Below are 21,035 nucleotides of genomic sequence, written 5' to 3' on the forward strand. Positions count from 1 at the left end.
TTGCAAATCATTGTATTCTGTTTTTATTTACCATTTACACAACATGCCAACTTCCCTGGTTTTGGGTTTTATATACATATTTATATACAGAGATATATATATACATATATATATATATATATATATATATATATATATATATATATATATATATATATATATATATATATATATATATATATATATATATATATATATATATATATACAGGTATATATCTACTGTATATGTATACACATACACATATATATTGATGTATTATTAATTGTTACAAGCAGTCCTCTGAGGGCAACCTTAACTGAGATGTGGCCCTCAATGAAAACGAGTCAGAGCCACAGGCTATTGTGTGTGTGTAAAGTGTAATCAAGTTCCAGCCATCCTTTTTCTACCGCTTGTCCCTTTTGGGGTTGCTGGGGGTGCTTGAGCCCATCTCAGCTGCATTAGGCGGAAGGCGGTAAACACCCTGGACAAGGCGCCACCTCATCTCAGGGTCAACGCAGATAGACAGACCACATTCACACTCACATTCACACACTAGGGCCAATTTAGTGTTGCCAATCAACCTATCCCCAGGTGCATGTCTTTGGAGGTGGGAGGAAACCGGACTAACCGAAGGGAGGCCACCAAGTTCATAATTCTTAAAAAAAGGCAAGGCAAGGCAACTTTATTTGTAGAGCACTTTTCATATACAAGGCAGACTCAAAGTGCTTCATAGCACAACATGTGGGACAACAAAGTGAAATGAAAGAAAATAAAAGCAAAATTAAAATGAAAATGAAAATGCAGACAATAAAAACAACAACTTACAGCAGTAAAAAACTAACTAAAATTAAAAAATGTAAGCAAATTTGGAACCATAATGCAAGATTTGCTACCTACAAAACAATTCTGCAGTAGCTTGTTTGGGACAGTACTGTCTTTTATACAGTAGTACTGCACTTTACTAATACTAGTATTGTAGATAAACGTTAATATGATTTCGTTCTTATATGTACTGTAAAGTTCAAATTTGAATGACAATAAAAAGGAAGTCTAAGTCTAAGTCTAATATAATAGGTAATTCTTGGGAAAAAAACCTTTTCAAAGTCAAGACATTTAATTGATTGATAATGTACACAAATTAATTATAATTCTATAATTTGACCACCAAACGGCCTCCAACCACCAGCAGGGTGAGCTGGCGCTGCTAAACTAAATGAAACACAATTTCCCAGAGTGCACCGCGAGCCAGAGGTGAAAGGTTGATTACGTCAAATTCATGGCGCCAACTACAATAAACATTAGCATTTGTCGAGCAGTGCGCTGTTTCCACTGTTTTTACTGATATTTTAGTGTACGTAGTGAAACTTACTATTGGCAAGATGTCTGAAAAGGCCAAGGACATTCTGAAAATGGACCTTTATGGTTTGCTTGGAATTGAAAACACTGCTACAACGAAGGAGGTAGGTAATGTGTATACCGGCTGACCAGCTAGTTCAGTTTCAGTTTCAGTTTATTTCGAACATGCATACATTGCATGACAATGGAAGCTTCTGTTTATTCGCCACGACGCCTGGTGATTATTAGTTGATGGTGTGTTTCTTTGCCCGGTGGATCAATTCTTGTCAAAATAAATTACGAGCTGTGTGATTATAAAAGCCCTGTACGCTACAAGAACAGTAATGCAGCCCGTATTAGGCATCGCTTGTCGAGATGTCAGATCACATTCTTGTCATTTACGTGACAACTATATGTCTTGTTTGTAAAACAGTCGGTCGAGTCTTCGTGAAAATGCAATCCGAATATAAATCCTTAAACTGTATCACATGCGGATGATGGAAGCAACCACTAGGTGGCGACGCTGCACTAGTTTTAATCTTCAGGGGTCATGATAGTCCTCCACCAAAATGAGTTTGAAAAAGAGAAAAAAAGCGACAAACGAGGAAGGGATGAATGTGACGGGATGTTACAGCATATATTTTATGCTTATATGTACTTTTTGCAGTTTAAACATCTGAATATTAAACATATTTGTGTTTATAAACACTTCCATTTAAAGTTAAAGTCCCAACGATAGTCACACACACACTGGGTGTGGTGAAATTATCCTCTGCATTTGACCCATCCCCTTGTTCCACCCCCTGGGCGGTGAGGGGAGTAGTGAGCAGCAGCGGTGGCCACGCCCGGGAATCATTTGGTGATTTAACCCCCAATTCCAATCCTTGATACTGAGTGCGGAGCAGGGAGGCAATGGATTCCATTTTTTGTAGTCTTTAGTATGACTCGGCCGGGTTTTGAACCCACAACCTCCCAGTCTCAGGGCGCACACTCTAACCACTAGGCCACTGAGCTGGTTATTAGTAGTAATGTCTGCAATTTGATGACCACAGTCATTTCAGAAGAATATGCGTGGGTTCCCTGCGGGTACTCCGGCTTCCTCCCACCTCCAGAGACATGCACCTGGGGATAGGTTGATTGGCAACACTAAATTGGCCCTAGTGTGTGAATGTGAGTGTGAATGTTGTCTATCTGTGTTGGCCCTGCGATGAGGTGGTGCCTTGTCCAGGGTGTACACCGCCTTCCGCCTGAATGCAGCTGAGATAGGCTCCAGCGCCCCCGGCCACCTCAAACGGGACAAGCGGTAGAAAATGGATGGATGGATGTCAATTTTCACATTCCAAAGCGGTTGACCGTTATGAATGGAGCCCCTTCCTGACCATCTGCCTTTGCAGCATCCAATGTCTAAAATCCACAGGCTTGATGGGAAATCAGAATTGCTGCCAAAAGTCAATCTCCCTAATTGGAATTGAAAGTCTTCTAGAGTATTATGCTGCAAGAAGTTAGTGGTCGTGGTGCTGGGGCCAGAATAATTAATAAAAGACAGTAGACTGGTTGTGTGAGGTCTGTTGATTGCTGCCAGCGATGGGACATTTTTGTGGGAAGTACATTTAGTCTTTGGGGGTTTTAACTATTCTCTGATGAAGACCGATGTCGGCAGATGGGCAATTGTCTGGCCTGTTTATCGACCACTGCTATCAGTCATGTTGTTTATCACAAAAATGGGAAGAGGCTCATCCCAGAGCATGTTTATGTGGGCTTGTAACGCTATTGGGTTGACATTATGGAGAGGAGTTGTATTTTTCATGGCTTCTGTTTTACCGTCACTTCTGTTGATTTCCTGGTGTGTTTGGGCGACGGATGAATGTTGTGGAAGCTGGCACGTTAGATTCCAATACTGTGATTGGCGTGTAACTGTAACTTTAAGGCTGCGGGTATCTTGCATGTACTTTTCATTCTTGGATGGCCAACAGAGGGCTTGTTTCCAATGTCAAAATCTGTGCTCATTTAGCAACAAACCTTAGATCACAAATACCCAAATGATGATTTAACCTTTCACTTATTTCTTGGTAAATGAAGGCAACAGTGGCAGTCTGGCAGTACTGTGACTAGGGATTGGTACTGTTCACATTTGAACCGATACCGTACCAATTCTCGGTACCTGGGAATCAATACCAGCACTCAACGATATCAATTATTAATATTAATTGTTTTTGATAATAAAATCTATTTTTAATTGAAACATTTAAAAATGAGCTGATTATGATAACTGCTGTTTGATTGTCTTAAAGGGGCCCTATTATGCAAAAGCTACTTTGTTTTTGTTTATTGCCCCATAAGTCCCAGAAATTTGAAATCAGACCTTGGAGGCATGTCGGAGATATTTATGAAACAATCTTGCCTTTTTCCAAACTTGCTCCAAACGAGCTGAATTTGAGATGATTGTATGACGTATTTTGCCTTAGTTACTTATGTCAGCAGATATCTTTATGTATGGTAGCAGTTTACCTGAAAAGCTTTGTGCGAGTCTGCCATTTTTTTCCAGTTGTAGTCAAAAGTTGTGGTCAATGGGTTCCTTCTTTTTGTCTATCCTCTTGTTGTGGGGCAGACTGGCTCGTACATGTACATGCATGCTAAAACCCTCCACTGAAGCATATAGTTGTAACTAGGGATGTAACGATAAACAGTATTGATAACCGTGGTAAAAACTCCCAACGGTTTGTATTACCATTTTAAAATAAAATGATCGAAAAACTGTGACCGATAACTGCACTTTGATAAAATGTGTGAATGTGGAGTGAATGAATGATGGGTTCCCATTTCTCACTGAGAATCGATTTGAGTGTCTAGAAAAGCGCTATATAAATCTAATCCATTATTATTAAACTTACGGACTGACTGGCACTAGATCGCTAGCTTAAATGCTAACATTAAAACAAGACATATTAACAACATACACCAAACTAAACATATATACATATTGCTGTTAGAGCAACTAAGATTATTGATTAATTATTAATAAAAATTATAATTTAGTCAAAAGATTTCAGTGCGTGTATAAGTACTTTTTGAGCACATTCAACAATATTGTGATCATTTTGGTCACGATAACAGTAATATAAAATGTTCATATCCTTACATCTCTAGACTAAACAGTGGGATCACTGATACATGTCTTATCAATTCAACTCTCAACAGATTATCAGATAGTTTTTCTCCTGCCCCTCTATTTGTATTAGTTTCTCAAAGTTCCTGTTTCTCTAATGACATTAATGTGATAGCATCAATGCTGTGTTGCAAATTTGCATTGATTGTAATCCTGTTTATTTTTGTCTCCAGTCTCCATTTTTCTATTTATTTCTTCTTCAACCTGCCGTTGTCCCCATCATTCCTTCACCGTGTTCTTCCTCGCCTGTTGATATTGTCCATCAGCTAATAAAGTCCTGTAAATGGCAGTGTTGTAATTAAGGAGGATTGGCCCTTGGCAGACAATCAGTTACACAAGCTCTGGGCCCTGCCAGCTCTATGCTCTGGATTTACCAGGACCAGTTTGTCAACTGTAATTGGCACCATAGATGCTTTTAATGAAGACAAGATGTGAACACGCATTTGAGGCTGAAGCAGGCTGGGTTTGGGGCATCACTGAGTCTGTTTTTCACCAGGCCCACTCCATTAGGCTACTGTTTGTCTGCTTTAAGATGTGCAGGCCCTCCCTGCATTTGTTGTTCTTTTTCTGCTTGTGGTTTACTTCAAAGTTCTGCCATCATGCAAAGAGAGACAGAAAGCGCACATAAATAGAGTGGGGTTGCTCAAATGAAAATAAAATATTGAATGTGCAATGTAATTACTAATTAGTATGGCTGCACAAAACCCCCCCCAAAAAACTACCATTTTAAATGCATGGTCAATGGACTGTAGTTAAATGCATACTCATTGTGACTATAGATACAATCGTTTGCAGCAGATGACAAATATCTTGACAAATATAGTTGCTAATGCTTTGTTGGAATTTTTCAGATTTGGGCTTTTTGACTGTCTATGCTACTGTGAATTATGTTTAGTATATAATACCTCACCTTCTTTATGCATGTTGCTTAACATTTCATATGAATCCCACTGCTGACCACACAGTGTTACGAACTTTCCTGGACACAAAAGCTAAGTTAAAACCAACGATCATGGATTGAAGGGGACCATTGCTTAAGCCCCCTCGCCCCCCATTTTAATGTCAGTAGATTAGATATGTATTCCAACTTCAGATTTATTGTTAGTTACAACAAGAAGCAAACAGCAGAAGAAGAAATATGCAGAGGGAGGCTAAAGTGCAGGGAAACTTTACACAACAATAAGCATATGTGTTTGGCGCCATTCTCTCGCTTTGCATGGCAGTTTAGAACTGCGGGACGGCTGTTTGCCAAGCATCAAGACTAAATATTTCTTAATGATGACTGGTTTCTCAAAGGCAGCGTCTTGAGTTATTTATTGTTTAAACTGTACAAGGGAAAAAAAGGAGGTGTAATAACAGCGTGATACATTATTTGTCCTTTTGGTCTACACTTATGTAAAGTCAGCTCAACAAGGCACAAGGAAAAGTTACAAACATGCCAGGGGGGCAAGTTGTGTGCTGTAAAGGACTAATGAGAGGTGCTTCATTTTCTTTGACCTATGACATACTGGCAGGAGATTGGTTTATGCTAAAGGGGCTATGTGAAAACATGCAGAACTGTGATATAGTTGATTGTAGGAGATGTGAACACCTTTGGGCCAAAACCTTAGTGGAGAAAGATACTTATGAGAATAAAGCTCTGTTGTGTCACATAGTTTATTTGGAGATTAATTCTCAAATTATAGGATTTAATAAAAGATATGATGACCAATTCTGATTGTGTGATATAGATTACATACAATATGAATAATATGAATTTGGCGGACAATAAAGCTTTTAATACAATTGTTATACCTTGATAATGCATGTTGATGAATGATGACATGTTGTAGCTGTGTCCCGCAAATATGGCAGCGTCAAGCGAATGGCCGCATCCTCAACACAATGTAGCATTCTCGCTAGCAGCTAATGATCCTCCACAATGCAAATCTGCTTTTAAGTCTGCAATCCCATGGTATTAAGTATTATTGAAGGACAAGGGATAGCTATGCATGCTTCGCTACACAACGTAGGAGGCTACAATAAGCCATGCTAACTGCTAAGGTAGTGGTCTTGGGCCTATCGATACAAATACAGACCGTAAAGAGAGTATAATATTTCCATATGTTCAATACTACCGTGATTTAATCGATATTTTTATTATCACAAAATTGTTATTATTTACAAACTCAGGAAATAAGTCCCTAGACACAGGAGGACTTTAAAGTCAGAATTTAAAATATTAAAATCTGAGCCAATAGTAGGAAATATTTTAAAACATTTGTTTTATGTTGTTACACCGCCATATACAGGTATATCGTTATCACAGAAGGCTGCAATACCGCACATATCGCAATATAGATTTTAGGCTATATTGCCCATTTCTACGACCAAGGATTAGTTAACATTCCAATTTAATGTACGCCTTTTTGACATTAAATTACTTGAGTTAGTTTATTGTAGCATCCTAGAAGCCTTGGCTACCAGCCGTTGTTGTTCTTGCCGTAACTGTGGCTGTCTGTCTGTGTATGAATTGCATAACAGGTGGACTAGTGTTCGGTTGCAACTCGGCACACATCTACTTTGCAAACCCGACCTTGCGTGGGTAGTTTACTGAGGAATGTGCTGCGGTGTTTCCAGTCCATTAATGTGTCAGAAGGACACAAAACAGAGGATCAGCTCAGGTGTTGATTTAATCCAAAGAATACATTCAATTATTTTTATTTCAACACAGACCAAATTTCACCTGGGTGCTACTATGTCAGAGTCTAACTATTCTTGTCTTTATTTCAAAGGGACTATCATTTTTTTTCAGTTAAAGAAGCCATAGTTATGATTATAAATTGTACTTCTGTATGGCCAACACCTGTGCTAAAATGAATAGTTTTTTTTTGTCTTAAACAATTTCAACCCTAAAGTGGATACCTTTTTCTAAGGGTTCTTCACTTCTTGTAGATCAAGAAAGCCTATCGACAGAAAGCTCTGAAGTGCCATCCAGACAAAAACCCAGACAACCCAAAAGCAGGTAAGGTTTGTTTCCCCTTCCTCCAGAACCAATGAACCAAAAAGTCACATAATCAAACTGGAATCTTGATTGGCTTTCATGGAATTTTGATTGACTGACCTCGACAAAGGTCTATTAAGATATTGAAACAAAGTTAAGTTGCATCTTCGTTGAACCCAATTTTTGAGCTAGACAGAATCAGCCAAATTACGCCTTGCATTTGCCTTTTAAGCCATCTGGTATTCCATTGCAAACAAGCAAATCCATAATCGTACAGGGAATACCTTTGTTTACCTTGGCTTGTATACCTTTTTGTTATAAGGGCAGAAAGGCACCTAGAAAAAAAGCTGGTCAGGTTTTCAAGTGAGGTTTATGTGGCTTTTTGATGGCTCAGGCAATTTCTGATTATGTGAGGCAGGGAAAACAGGGAAATTGGTGGCATTGGGGCTTGAGAGGGATAATGTAAAAGCAGGGGGTCGGTTTCCCAGAAATGGAAAAGAAGCGGTTTGGAGAGCCTCAACACTTGAACCCACATATGGACAGACTTTGTTCCCAATCGCACGAGACTGCAGCCAATCTGGGATGTGCAGCCTCTCTGGGGAAGGTTGCATGTGTTTGAGAGGTAAATTTGGGGTCAAGAGTGTTCATTAAAGACAGCACCCACTCCCACCCCTATTTTTCTCCCTTCCACTTCCCATGTTGTGACAGTTTAACTTTGAGCTGCCTCATGGACATGGCACGTCTCCCCCAGTTGGATTTCATTCCAGTCTTTTATATGTGTGTAGGTAACCTGACCTGCTCTGCTGGTTCTATGATCACCCAGAGCCTCCTGGTAATTTTAATTTGCCAATCCCCACTGGTAGTAACCATATCGCTTTAGCAGGCCTCCCATAAGAGAATAATTAGACCTGGCTGGTATAGTGCAGCAGTGTGGTGGTTGCATGATAAGGAGCACTTGTGGTCTTGTATGCTTTTGTGCGTGTGTCAGATGACAACTGAGGCGGTAGGGAATATTGCGTGGTAGCGATGATTGCGGTATTGGCCCCTCTCGGCGCTCTAATGGAAGACATGGGGCTTCAGCATTGCAAGGTTGAGTCACTGAAAATGTTGTGACTTTTTGACATCAGTCATAGCCCTGTCAAATCGTATTTAAAAAACTATTCAATGCCTCAAAATGACAAATTGAACAGTTTTGTATATTTATAATTTTTTTAAAGAAACTTTGCATTTTTCGTCTCATTACCTCTCTTTCCACATTGCTCTAGCTGAGCTTTTCCACCAGTTGTCCCAGGCTCTGGAGGTGCTTACTGATGCTCCTGCCAAGGTAGGTCCACTGTGACATTTTGTACAAATCATGATATACACACAAGCATAGATGCACACTTCATTTATGCTGACATTTATGATTGTTTTTTCAGGCCGCCTATGACAAGATTTGCGCTGCCAAAAAACAAGCAGAAGAACGTAACCGCAAACTTGATGACAAAAGAAAGAAAATTAAGCTAGGTGAGTTCCCCATGGCCAGAACCTAATTTATCACTATTTATATTCAAGTAAGATCTGGATATATTATGTTGTTTTTATGATGTTTTATTTGGAGAGCCATTGAACTAAATTCCTTCATTCGGCCCTTGACAGACCTTGAGACAAGAGAACGACAAGCAGAGGCTGAGACCCAAGTTGAAGTGCAAATCACAAGAACACTTGAAGAAGAGGTAAAATAAGTATCCAAAGAAGCGCAAATGTACAGTATAGGCTAAAAAGACATATTTCACTGAACCGCCAGGCCCTATCTTGCTTGGATTAGCGGCAAAACGTCTTCTAAGACAAGCTGAACATGGTCTGCATGCGTTCAGGTTGACTTATTGTATGACTTATTGCCTTGGTGAAGAGAAGCTTACCACGAGGGGGCACTGCTCTATTTTCAGTTAAACATATCAGTCATTCTGTCTTTGCTAAGATGTTTTGATTATTTACACATACACACACACACACACACATATATATGTATGTATGTATGTGTGTATGTGTGTGTATATATACAGTGTATATATATATATATATATATATATATATATATATATATATATATATATATATATATATACATACATACATATATATGTGTATGTGTAAATAATCAATAAATATATATACATATATATATATATTTATTGATTATTTACACATACACACACACACATATATATGTATGTACCGGTATGTATGTTTAAATAATCAATAAATATATATATATACGTGTATATATATATATATATACGTATACATATGTATATATATATATATATGTGTATACATATGTGTATATATATATATATATATATATATATACATATGTATACATATGTGTGTATATATATATATATATATATATATATATATATATATATATATATATATATATATATATATATATATATATATATATACATACATACATATATATACATACATATGTGTGTGTGTATGTATGTATATATATATATATATATATATATATATATATATATATATATATATACCCACACATCCATCCATCCATCTTCTTCCGCTTATCTGAGGTCAGGTCGCGGGGGCCGCAGCCTAAGCAGGGAATCCCAGACTTTTCCTCTCCAGTCTTCCCCGTGGCCTCCTACCGGTCAGACGTGCCCTAAACACCTCCCTAGGGAGGCGTTCGGGTGGCATCCTGACCAGATGCCCTAGCCACCTCATCTGGCTCCTCTCCATGTGGAGGAGCAGCGGCTTTACTTTGAGCTCCCCCCGGATGGCAGAGCTTCTCACCCTATCTCTAAGGGAGAGCCCCGCCAACCGGCGGAGGAAACTAATTTTGGCCGCTTGCACACGTGATCTTGTCCTTGCGGTCATAACCCAAAGCTCATGACCATAAAAACGACAACATTCTTCTTGGGACCATTTTTCAACTTGAGGTAGTTCCAAAAAGAAGCTTCAGGAAGGAGGCTTTGTACAATCAGGACTAGACGGAATGAAATGAAACGTGTCCTGTCAGCATCTTCTCGATATTGTCATTGATAAATGACTCACCGGATCGGCTAACCGGTAGGACGTGTTCGAACGGTAGATCTACGTACGATCTACCGGTCGAACGTAGATCGACCGTAAATTGAGAGCTTTGCCTTCCGGCTCAGCTCCTTCTTCACCACAACGGATCGATACAGCGTCCGCATTACTGAAGACGCCGCACCGATCCGCTTTTCGATCTCACGATCCACTCTTCCCTCACTCGTGAACAAGACTCCGAGGTACTTGAACTCCTCCACTTGAGGCAGGGTCTTCTCCCCAACACGGCGATGACACTCCACCATTTTACGGGCGAGAACCATGGACTCGTAGTTGGAGGTGCTGATTCTCACACCAGTCGCTTCACACTCGGCTACGAACCGATCCAGTGAGAGCTGAAGATCCTGGCCAGATGAAGCCATCAGGACCATATCATCTGCAAAAAGCAGAGACCGAATCCTGCAGCCACCAAACCAGATCCCCTCAATGCCCTGACTGCGCCTAGAAATTCTGTCCATAAACTTTATGAACAGAATCGGTGACAAAGGGCAGCCTTGGTGGAGTCCAACCCTCACTGGAAACTTGTCCGACTTACTGCCGGCAATGCAGACCAAGCTCTGACACTGATCGTACAGGGAGCGGACCGCCACAATCAGACAGTCCGATACCCCAAACTCTCTGAGCACTCCCCACAGGACTTCCCAGGGTACACGGTCAAATGCCTTCTCCAAGTCCACAAAACACATGTAGACTGGTTGGGCAAACTCCCATGCACCCTCAAGGACCCTGCCGAGAGTATAGAGCTGGTCCACAGTTCCACGACCAGGGTGAAAACCACACTGTTTCTCCTGAATCTGAGGTTCGACTATCCGGCGTAGCCTCCTTTTCAGTACACCTGAATAGACCTCACCGGGAAGGCTAAGGAGTGTGATTCCACGATAGTTGGAACACACCTTCCGGTTCCCCTTCTTAAAGAGAGGAACCACCACCCCGGTCTGCCAATCCAGAGTGTGGAAGTCCCTTACTTCCGGGTTCTTCTGGACACCAATCATGGACACGACCGCTTCGTTCATCGTGTAGAACAATGCTTTATTTTGCAATTGGTTGTCTCCGTGCTTTTCAGCAAGTGTCTTTTGGTTCGTCTGTCTCGCTCTCGCTCTCGCTCGTGCTCCCCCCCCTCTCTTCTTCCCGACTGCTGCCTTTAACAGAGCGACAGGTGATCAGACAAACACACTCAGCTGTGTCATCCACTCACCTGTCGCTAATCTCGAAGCCGGTCCCGACACGTCCCGCCTCGCTGCAGGTCCGCAGGCCACGCCCCTCACATACCTCCACCGCCAGACTCAGGCCGGGACGCCGTCCGGCCGCGCCCACTCCCCCCCTCAGTGAGGGAGCGGGAAAGGAAGTCGGCCACAGCCATCTGTGCCCCCGGTCTGTGAATCACTCTGAAGTTGTAGGGTTGCAAAGCTAGATACCAACGGGTGATCCGCGCGTTGGCATCTTTCATGCGGTGGAGCCACTGGAGGGGTTTGTGGTCCGAGCAGAGGCTGAATGAGTGCCCCAGGAGGTAGTATCGGAGGGCCCCGACCGCCCACCTGATGGCGAGGCACTCCCTCTCCACTGTGCTGTACCTTGCCTCCCTTTCGTACAGCTTCCGGCTGATGTAGAGAATGGGTCGGTCGACGCCCTCCACCTGCTGGGACAAAACCGCTCCCAGTCCTCTGCCCGACGCGTCAGCCTGCAGACAAAACGGGAGAGAAAAATCAGGCATGTGCAGGAACGGCTCCTCGCAGAGGGCCTTCTTAACCCTCTCAAACGCCTGCTGGCACTGCTCCGTCCACTGGACCAGATCTGGAGCACCCTTTCGGGTGAGGTCAGTTATTGGGCTGGTAAGGTCTGCAAACCGGGGGATAAACCTCCGGTAGACCCAAAAACTGCCTCACCTCTTTTTTCGTCTTGGGGTTTGGGCAGGTCGCAATTGCCGCTGTTTTATCTACCTGCGGCCGCACCTGCCCTCCTCCCAAGTGGTACCCCAGATACTGTACTTCCCTCCGGCCAACTGCACACTTCGCCGGGTTGGCGGTGAGCCCTGCCTGTCTCAGGGACTCGAGCACTGCCCCCACCCGCCGCATGTGTTCATCCCAGCCGCTACTCTGGATGATGACATCATCCAGGTAGGCCGCAGCGTATGCAGCGTGGGGTCGCAGCACACGGTCCATGAGGCGCTGGAACGTGGCGGGCGCACCGAACAAGCCAAACGGAAGTGACACAAATTGGTACAAACCTTCCGGAGTGGAAAAGGCCGTTTTTTCCCTGGACTCTGGTGACAAGGGAATCTGCCAGTAGCCCTTGGTTAAATCCAGTGTCGTGAAGAAACGAGCAGCGCCCAGCCGATCCAGGAGCTCGTCGACCCGAGGCATTGGGTACGCGTCAAAACGTGAAATTTCGTTCACCTTGCGGTAATCCACACAGAACCGCACAGACCCATCCTTCTTCCCTACCAGAACAATGGGACTGCACCACGCGCTGTGGGATTCTTCTATTACCCCCAACTCCAGCATGGATTTTAATTCCTCCCGAACTACTTTGCGTTTGTGTTCGGGGAGCCTGTAGGGCCGAGACCGCACCGTAACACCCGGGCTGGTCTCAATATGATGCTGGATGAGGGTCGTGCGCCCGGGCCGAGGGGAGAACACATCAGAGAAGCGCTGTTGCAGTTTAGCAACATCTGCTCTCTGCGCTAACGTGAGCTGATCGTCACAGAGGAGGGGAAAGGGCGGACCAGCGCGCGGGACCTCCGGCCCGAACTCCCCCTCCTCCTTAACCACCGTTACCATGGAAACAGGCTCCGCCTCCTTCCATGCTTTCAGGAGGTTTATATGATAAATTTGGGTGGCTCCGCCCCGGTCCGAGCGCCGGACCTCGTAGTCCACATCCCATCTGTTTGTGGATGGTATACGCTGGTGCGGATCGCTTTAATTCCCAATAATCCGTACAGTTCCTTTATCGTGCGTGACATAAAGGACGTGCCCTGGTCAGTCAGAATCTCTTTCGGGATTCCAACTCGGGAGATGACCTGAAACAGGGCCTGCGCTACACTCTTTGCAGAGATGGAGCGCAGGGGCACTGCTTCGGGATAGCGTGTTGCGTAATCCACTAGGACTAACACAAAGCGATATCCCCGTGTGCTCGGGTGGAATGGTCCGATGAGGTCCATACCCATTCTTTCGAAGGGGACCTCCATGAGCGGCAATGGGCGCAAAGGCGCCTTTGGGGTGGCCGCCGGGTTCACCAGCTGACAGTCCGGGCAGGCAGCGCACCAGCGGCGCACGTCTGCCCGGATGCCCGGCCAATAGAATCGGACCATGACCCGATTGAGTGTTTTATTATACCCCATGTGGCCAGCCATGGGATTGTAATGCGCCGCCTGGAAAACCATTTCCCTGCGGCGTTTTGGCACCAACAATTGGGTGGATTCCTCTCCGGTCTGAGTGTCACGGCTCACTCGGTATAATCTATCTCTAATAATCGAGAAGTGAGGGAACACCCGCGCTGCTCCCGGGCGCACCAGCTGACCGTCGATGTAATCCACCTGGTCCCAGGCCGCGCGCAAAGTTTCATCGCGAGACTGCTCGAGTGGAAAATCCTCCATAGGGTGCCAGTGGGGGGTCGGGGGGGGCTTCCCGCGAAGCCCCCACCGGTTCCCGCTCGGCAGTATCGGACGGACCCGCGTCACCACTGAGAACCGCGCGGATGCTCCCCTTTCCTACGGTCCGTGAACGCACCCCCACACATTGTGTCAGTAAATGGTTAAACCTCGGCCAATTTGTACCCAAGATTACGGGGTGCGAGAGGTGCGTACTTACAGCTACCTCGACCCTATGCTTTTGGCCCTCATACCAAATTTCTACTGGCACCATAGGGTACTCGTGCACATCCCCATGAACACACCTGATTTTTAGCCGTGTTGCCTGCCTCAAAGCCCCGGGTCGAACCAGGTTCTGGTGGATCATGGTCTGCCCGCAGCCCGAATCCACCATCGCCTGGTATGTACTCCCCTGTATCGTTACCTTCATACCGTACGTCACCCCCGGGCCGGGGGAGGGCACTGAAGGAGCGGCCACCCGGCTCACGCGTCCCACCTCCACCTGCGGAGGTCCTTGACGCGCGCGACCGGGCCGCCCACACCTCCAGCACGCCTGCCCAAGCGTTTGAGGGGCCGTCTGCGCGGGAGATGTTCTGGAAGCAGCAGCCGGGACCTGCGGAGACAGAGTAGGGGGAGGGTCACGTGGGTAAAAGTGGGGAATGTGTCGTTCTCTCTCCTTCTCATGTCGCACGCTCGGTCCGTGCGCCGCTGGTGTCCGTTGCTCCTCGCGGTGGACAGCCAGGTGGTTCTCGGCGAGGGTCACCGCTGCTGCGAGGTCCCGGGGCTGGTGGTACCGGATCCAGTTCGCCGTCCGCGTCGGGATCGCCTCCACAAACTGTTCCAGTAAGATCTGGTCCAGCAGTCGGCCATCTCCCTCTCCCGGCTGCAGCCAGCGCGTCGCCGCCTCTTGGAGCCGCTGGCCAAAGGCGAATGGCCGGTCCTCCTTCCCCAGACGCATGGACCGGAACCGTCGTCGGTAATCTTCGGTGGTGCCTCCCGTCCGGTCCAGCACCGCCCTCCTCAGGTCCTCAAAGCGCACTCTGGAGGGCGCCGGCAGGCTGAGCGCCGCACGCTGCGCCTCCCCCGTCAGGAGCGGCAAGAGCCGCACCCCCCACTCTTCTTCCGTCCACGCGCATGCTCTCGCAGTGGCCGCAAAAATGTCCAAAAAGGCATGGGGATCCTCTTTTTCTCCCATGCGGGGGATGGTGACGGTCGTCGGCACTGACAGTGCGCCGCCCCCCTGGTCCGCTAACGCCCGCAGGACCTGGCACTGTTGGCGGGTGGTCGCTGCCAGCTCAGAGAGCGCTCCCGCGAGAGCCGTCAGGGTGTCGTCTTCCCTTGCCTCCAGTGGTCCAGCCGAGTTGGGCGCCAAATTGTGGAAGTCCCTTACTTCCGGGTTCTTCTGGACACCAATCATGGACACGACCGCTTCGTTCATCGTGTAGAACAATGCTTTATTTTGCAATTGGTTGTCTCCGTGCTTTTCAGCAAGTGTCTTTTGGTTCGTCTGTCTCGCTCTCGCTCTCGCTCGTGCTCCCCCTCCTCTCTTCTTCCCGACTGCTGCCTTTAACAGAGCGACAGGTGATCAGACAAACACACTCAGCTGTGTCATCCACTCACCTGTCGCTAATCTCGAAGCCGGTCCCGACACGTCCCTCCTCGCTGCAGGTCCGCAGGCCACGCCCCTCACACAGAGGTACCGCCCCTGATGTCCACGCGATGCTGCAGAGTCTTGTCAACCAAGACAACCCCACAGCATCCTTAAGGAACTCTGCCACCAAGGCTTTTTAACTATCTCAGCAACCTCAGCCCCAGAAATAGGAGAGCCCACCACAGATTCCTCAGGCTTCCTCATAGGAAGACGTGTTGGAAGGATTGCGGAGGTCATCGAAGTATTCCCTCCACCGATCCACCACATCCGCAGTCGAGGTCAGCAGAACACCATCCTCACCATACATGGTGTTGACAGTGCACTGCTTCCCCTTCCTGAGGCGGCGGATGGTGGTCCACAATCGCTTCGAAGCCGTCCGGAAGTCGTTTTCCATGGCTTCCCCGAACTCCTCTCTTGTCCGAGTTATTGCCCCCGCGACAGCTGAAGCTGCACACCGCTTGGCCTGTTTGTATCTTACCGCTGCCTCCGGAGTCCTATGAGCCAAAAGAACCCGATAGGACTCTTTCTTCAGCTTGACGGCATCCCTTACCGCTGGTGTCCACCAACGGGTTTGAGGATTACCGCCACAACAGGCACCAACTACCTTGCGGCTACAGCTCCAATCCACGTTGAGTCCAAGTCCACTTGGACTCAATGTCCAGCACCTCCCTCGTGACATGTTCAAAGTTCTTCCGGAGGTGAGAATTGAAACTCTCTCTGACAGGAGACTCTGCTAGACGTTCCCAGCAGACCCTCACAATGCGTTTGGGCCTGCCAGGTCTGTCCGACATCCTCCCCCACCATCGCAGACAACTCACCACAAGGTGGTGATCGGTAGAAAGCTCCGCCCCTCTCTTCACCCGAGTGTCCAAAACACGAGGCTGCAAATCTGATGACACAACTACAAAGTCAATACACACATACATATAGAATGTATATGTATACATATGTATATATATACACACATACATATAGTATGTATATGTATACATATGTTTGTATATGTATATGCATATGTATATGTATAGCTATATATGTGTATATTTACCGGTATGTAATAATGTATGTATATAGTGGCATTTGTCTGCATTCCTCTGGAATTTTCGAAAAACTCGGGGACAGACATGAATTCATACTGTTGTTAAATGAAGAATCAAAATGAATATTTTTCCAACACATCACGTTGTTACATTGCTGTATTGTATGTTTTTTTCCCCACCAGATAGCTCGTTTGAGGGAAGAGGGCTCCAGACAGCTTGAGGAAGAACAGAGGCTCATCAGTGAGCAGATCCAAAGAGAAAGAGAAGCACAGCAGAACACAGGTAAATACACCCAGAGAGGTACTTCTATTTTCAATGTATAACCAGGATCCAGTATGCTTGTTTGCGGGTTAAACAACACAGCACCATGTAGGTTGGTTTTGCCTGCATGAGTTGAATTCCCACTAGCATTTTTCTTTCTTTCCGTATGAGTGAACTTTTTATAATCAAACTGTCAGTTGAACTGTCAGTTTTCTTCAGGCAGCCTGTTGTTCACCAGATAATAGTGACACTAAAAACAATAACTAAATGTACGTAGGATTTTTTGGCACAACGTGTTCAAATGAAGGGCTTTTATGTCCTTGGCAGCAAGACATTTTGGCATGTTTATATAGGAATGCCAAACATCACAAACACACTACTCAAACATCAAACCTGACCTCATGATCATATTTTTGCATGAAGCCCCCGTGTTTCAATGTTGGAGGGAAAACATAGACACATAAATCAATTCTATGGATGTGTGTGAAGGTAAGGGAAGTTGGGAGTGTTGGCGCGAGATTAGACCTCTTTTTGTGGCTGGGCAATTACTCATGCGTAGTCAGCACATCTTCAACTTGCACGCAGTCAGGCCCCCAAAAGTCTGGAGCAGTGCTCTCTATAGAGGCATTCTGTAGATCATAGATCTGTTGCAATCCCAACGTGACAGCTCAAATTAAATGGCTACCCATATGCACAGTCTGTGGCTGCCTCAACAAATCAGTTTTTTCTTTAACTTTAACATCATTAATTCCTATCTTCTTCATGTTTTTTTCAGGCTCTGGTGTAGAGAGATGTTCCAGGACCAGCGTCACCCCAAAACTAAAGGTAAATCTTTGCAAGTAGTACAAACCCCGTTTCCATTTGAGTTGGGAAATTGTGTTAGATGTAAATCTAAACGGAATACAATGATTTGCAAATCATGTTCAACCCATATTCAGTTGAATATGCCACAAAGACAACATATTTGATGTTCAAACTGATACAATTTTTTTTTTAAACTGTCAAAATATAGTAAAATACAAATCAATCTTCTTTCGTCTTAGTTGTGCTTTCAAAATATTGTATTTTTGAATATTATACTCCTTGAGCACCGACACTTGTTGATTACACACTAAGCACACAGGTTTCACATTCATCTACATTGAACAAAAATGTAAACGCAACACAAACGACCTGTTACTCCTCAAATATTGTTCAGAAATCTGTAAAAATCACAGGTGTGGCATATCAAGATGCTGATTAAACAGCATGATTATTGCACTTGTGTGCCTTAGGCTGCCCAATCAGCATCTTGATATGCCTCACGTGTGAGGTGGGATGGATTATCTTGGCAAAGAAGAAGTGCTCACTAAAACAGATTTAGACAGATTTGTGAACAATATTTGAGAACAATAGGTCTTTTGTCCATATAGTATACGTTTTAGATCTTTGAGTTCAACTCATGAAAAATGGGAGCAAAAGCAAAAGTGTTGCATTTATATTGTTGTTCAGTATATGTGAATAAATAAGAAGCAGTGGAAAAACTTGGAAATCTTTTCACTAGTTATCCACTTTTTTCCTTTTTGACAAAGATATTTAGGCTATTATGGGTGTGTTGGTGAGTAGAAAATATGGTAGCCTTAATCTTATTTTAGCAAAAGGCACATTACTACCACCTGCTGTTCAGTCGAAGTGCTTCTACTTTAGTAACAACAGTGCACGCCTCTCCTCTGATTTGAACAATGCGCCCTAAGTACAGGATTTAGGAATTGCTTGTATTCCGACACTTCCCAGAAGTGAAAAGCAGTGGTGGCCAACGAAGCTAAAATGGCTGTTGTACAGCAAGTAGCACGCAAATTATCTGAGTAAAAAAGAGGCTTAAATCTTACTGCAAAAAGCAGATATGGACAAAAAATCAAACTATGCAATGAAATAGATCACTATACTTTTATCAAAAAAAGATTTGTCGAGTGATATCAAGGATTATCCACTAGTCGCGTTCTCAGACATATCAAACTATTGTGCTCCAGACGCCATTCTACACTACAAAACAGACAGAAACTTGGAAAAGCATGGAGGTCTACAACTTCTTTATGTGTGACTGGGTCAAGGAAATTGGTATCAAGACTCTCCCGGATAAATATGCATCGTTTTTGCTTGGGTAAGGTTGCATTTCATGATTTAATTTCGCATCTACTGATGTTTGTTGCTATTGTACGTTTCTTTTACGAGTAGGGTGTTTTTCGTTGTCTTTATTAAAACATAACTATAGATGTCAACATTGTGTATGTGCTGAAAGCTTCCTTTATGATTTCTACCTTTGGTAAAAGCTAAACTCTTAGGTTTGCTCGCATTTGATTTATTTTATTTAGACTCGCAGAGTTTATGCTTTTTGAAACATTCGTAGCAAACGTGTATTTAAGAACTACAAATAATATCAAGATAATACTTAAATGGGTAATAAGAATTAACGTTAACATGATTTCAACGATTCGTACAGCCGAAAACAACACAAGCATAGGGCATTTTTTCTTCAAGAAAGGCTAACTGGTGCCTAGTACCCATTGAAAACGGAGCTAGCTTGACCACCACGCGTATTCATTGGGCGGGATGTGAGCCGAACGTGACGTCGGTAACATCCCATCAATAGCATGGTATTTATGCATTTTGTTGCATTTGGATTGTCCATGGTGTATCCCACCTTCTGCCCGAGTGCAGCTGGTATAGGCTGCAGCACCCCCCACGACCCCGAGAGGGACAAGCAGTAGAAAATGGATAGATGGATGGATGGATTGAAACCCTAGGCAATACGTTTTTTTTCGCCCCTAATTTAAGATGTTTTACAATGGGGTTTATTAGATTTAATCCTGGTAATGGCCTTTACTATTAATGTCATTGCTATAATTGATGTTAGCCGATGATTTTAAAAATGAAATCTGGTTTAAAGCTTAATAGCTTTCCAGTACAGGAGGGAATTCTCTAACACCTTTCTATTCAGTTATATCAACAAACTGCAGCCCCATGGTGGGCATTGTGAGGGGCCATATTCATGGATACTGAGCATTCGTGCATCGTAATTCAGGCATTTTGAGTCTTTTTTTTGTTTGAAACACTGTATTTTATGTATGGTCAACATTCCTTAGGCCACATCTCATATGATATGCTATGTTTTGCAAAGTGGCGTTTATTTATAATATCATGTTCCCAGTTATATCTGAAATATTTTATTTTATTTTAAACCAAGAGAGAGTTTTTAGCTGAAACCTTAGACATCACTTCAAGCAAATCCTTAACATTTCAGTTGCACCATTATTATGGCTAAAAGAGGTTGCATAAACATGCAGATTCCCAGAAATTATGTTTCTTCTTTGACAGCAAGCAGAGAGCTGGAACAGAATCAGCACTTTGTGCTTGCCATTAATAATAGTGTTTTATGTTTGTGTGATATTTGCCTGGACATAACCATTTGTGATTGATTGGAGTAGTTAAGCAAGATCTGTTTTAGCAGCACAGCACTGGAACTCGTAGTGTGGTGGCCATATTGCAAGATGTTTGTTAAAGCAATCGTCTGTAAAACAACACTTAAATATATCAGGAATCAAGTCTGATTTAGAAATACAGAAACAATATTTCCCCAGAAAATGAAACTGTTTCAGACAAATTCATTGTTTCAACTCCTTAATTCTAATGTCAAGTTTTGAGTAGTTTTGTAATGTATTGTGCTTCATCCTATTATTGTGTATGCATACTGTATGCCCTGCAGCTCTTAATCTTAAGATATCACTATCACACCCTTTTATTTACTCTACACGTCATCATGGCTAACCTGTCGTTTTCTTTCTCCTTTTAGTTAAAGTGGAAGTGTAAAAAAGATGAAGAGACAAATGGAGGCTACTGTCAAGAGTTCATTTTTAAACTTCTGCAAAAGGTATTGACTGATCAATGACAAATTC

The 21,035-nt window shown here is 44.0% G+C and overlaps 1 protein-coding gene across 3 annotated transcripts in view; it reads left to right on the plus strand.

The window, feature by feature from the left end:
- Window positions 1-1,238: 1,238 nt before the first annotated feature.
- The window catches only part of dnajc17 (DnaJ (Hsp40) homolog, subfamily C, member 17), a 61,045-nt gene continuing 41,248 nt past the window's right edge, over window positions 1,239-21,035 (plus strand). For 2 of the 3 annotated variants that reach the window (XM_061968713.2, XM_061968714.2), the window contains exons 1-7: window positions 1,239-1,442; window positions 7,418-7,487; window positions 8,732-8,790; window positions 8,885-8,972; window positions 9,105-9,181; window positions 17,025-17,124; window positions 17,879-17,928. In XM_061968713.2, coding sequence (XP_061824697.1) covers window positions 1,362-1,442; window positions 7,418-7,487; window positions 8,732-8,790; window positions 8,885-8,972; window positions 9,105-9,181; window positions 17,025-17,124; window positions 17,879-17,928 — 525 coding nt within the window. In that variant the 5' untranslated portion in view covers window positions 1,239-1,361. Of the gene's footprint in view, window positions 1,443-7,417; window positions 7,488-8,731; window positions 8,791-8,884; window positions 8,973-9,104; window positions 9,182-17,024; window positions 17,125-17,878; window positions 17,929-20,932; window positions 21,011-21,035 lie in introns of all 3 variants that reach the window. The other variant, XM_061968712.2, reaches the window with a different exon arrangement.

The sequence above is a fragment of the Nerophis lumbriciformis genome, linkage group LG08, assembly GCF_033978685.3.
Source record: "Nerophis lumbriciformis linkage group LG08, RoL_Nlum_v2.1, whole genome shotgun sequence".
NCBI lineage: Eukaryota > Metazoa > Chordata > Actinopteri > Syngnathiformes > Syngnathidae > Nerophis > Nerophis lumbriciformis.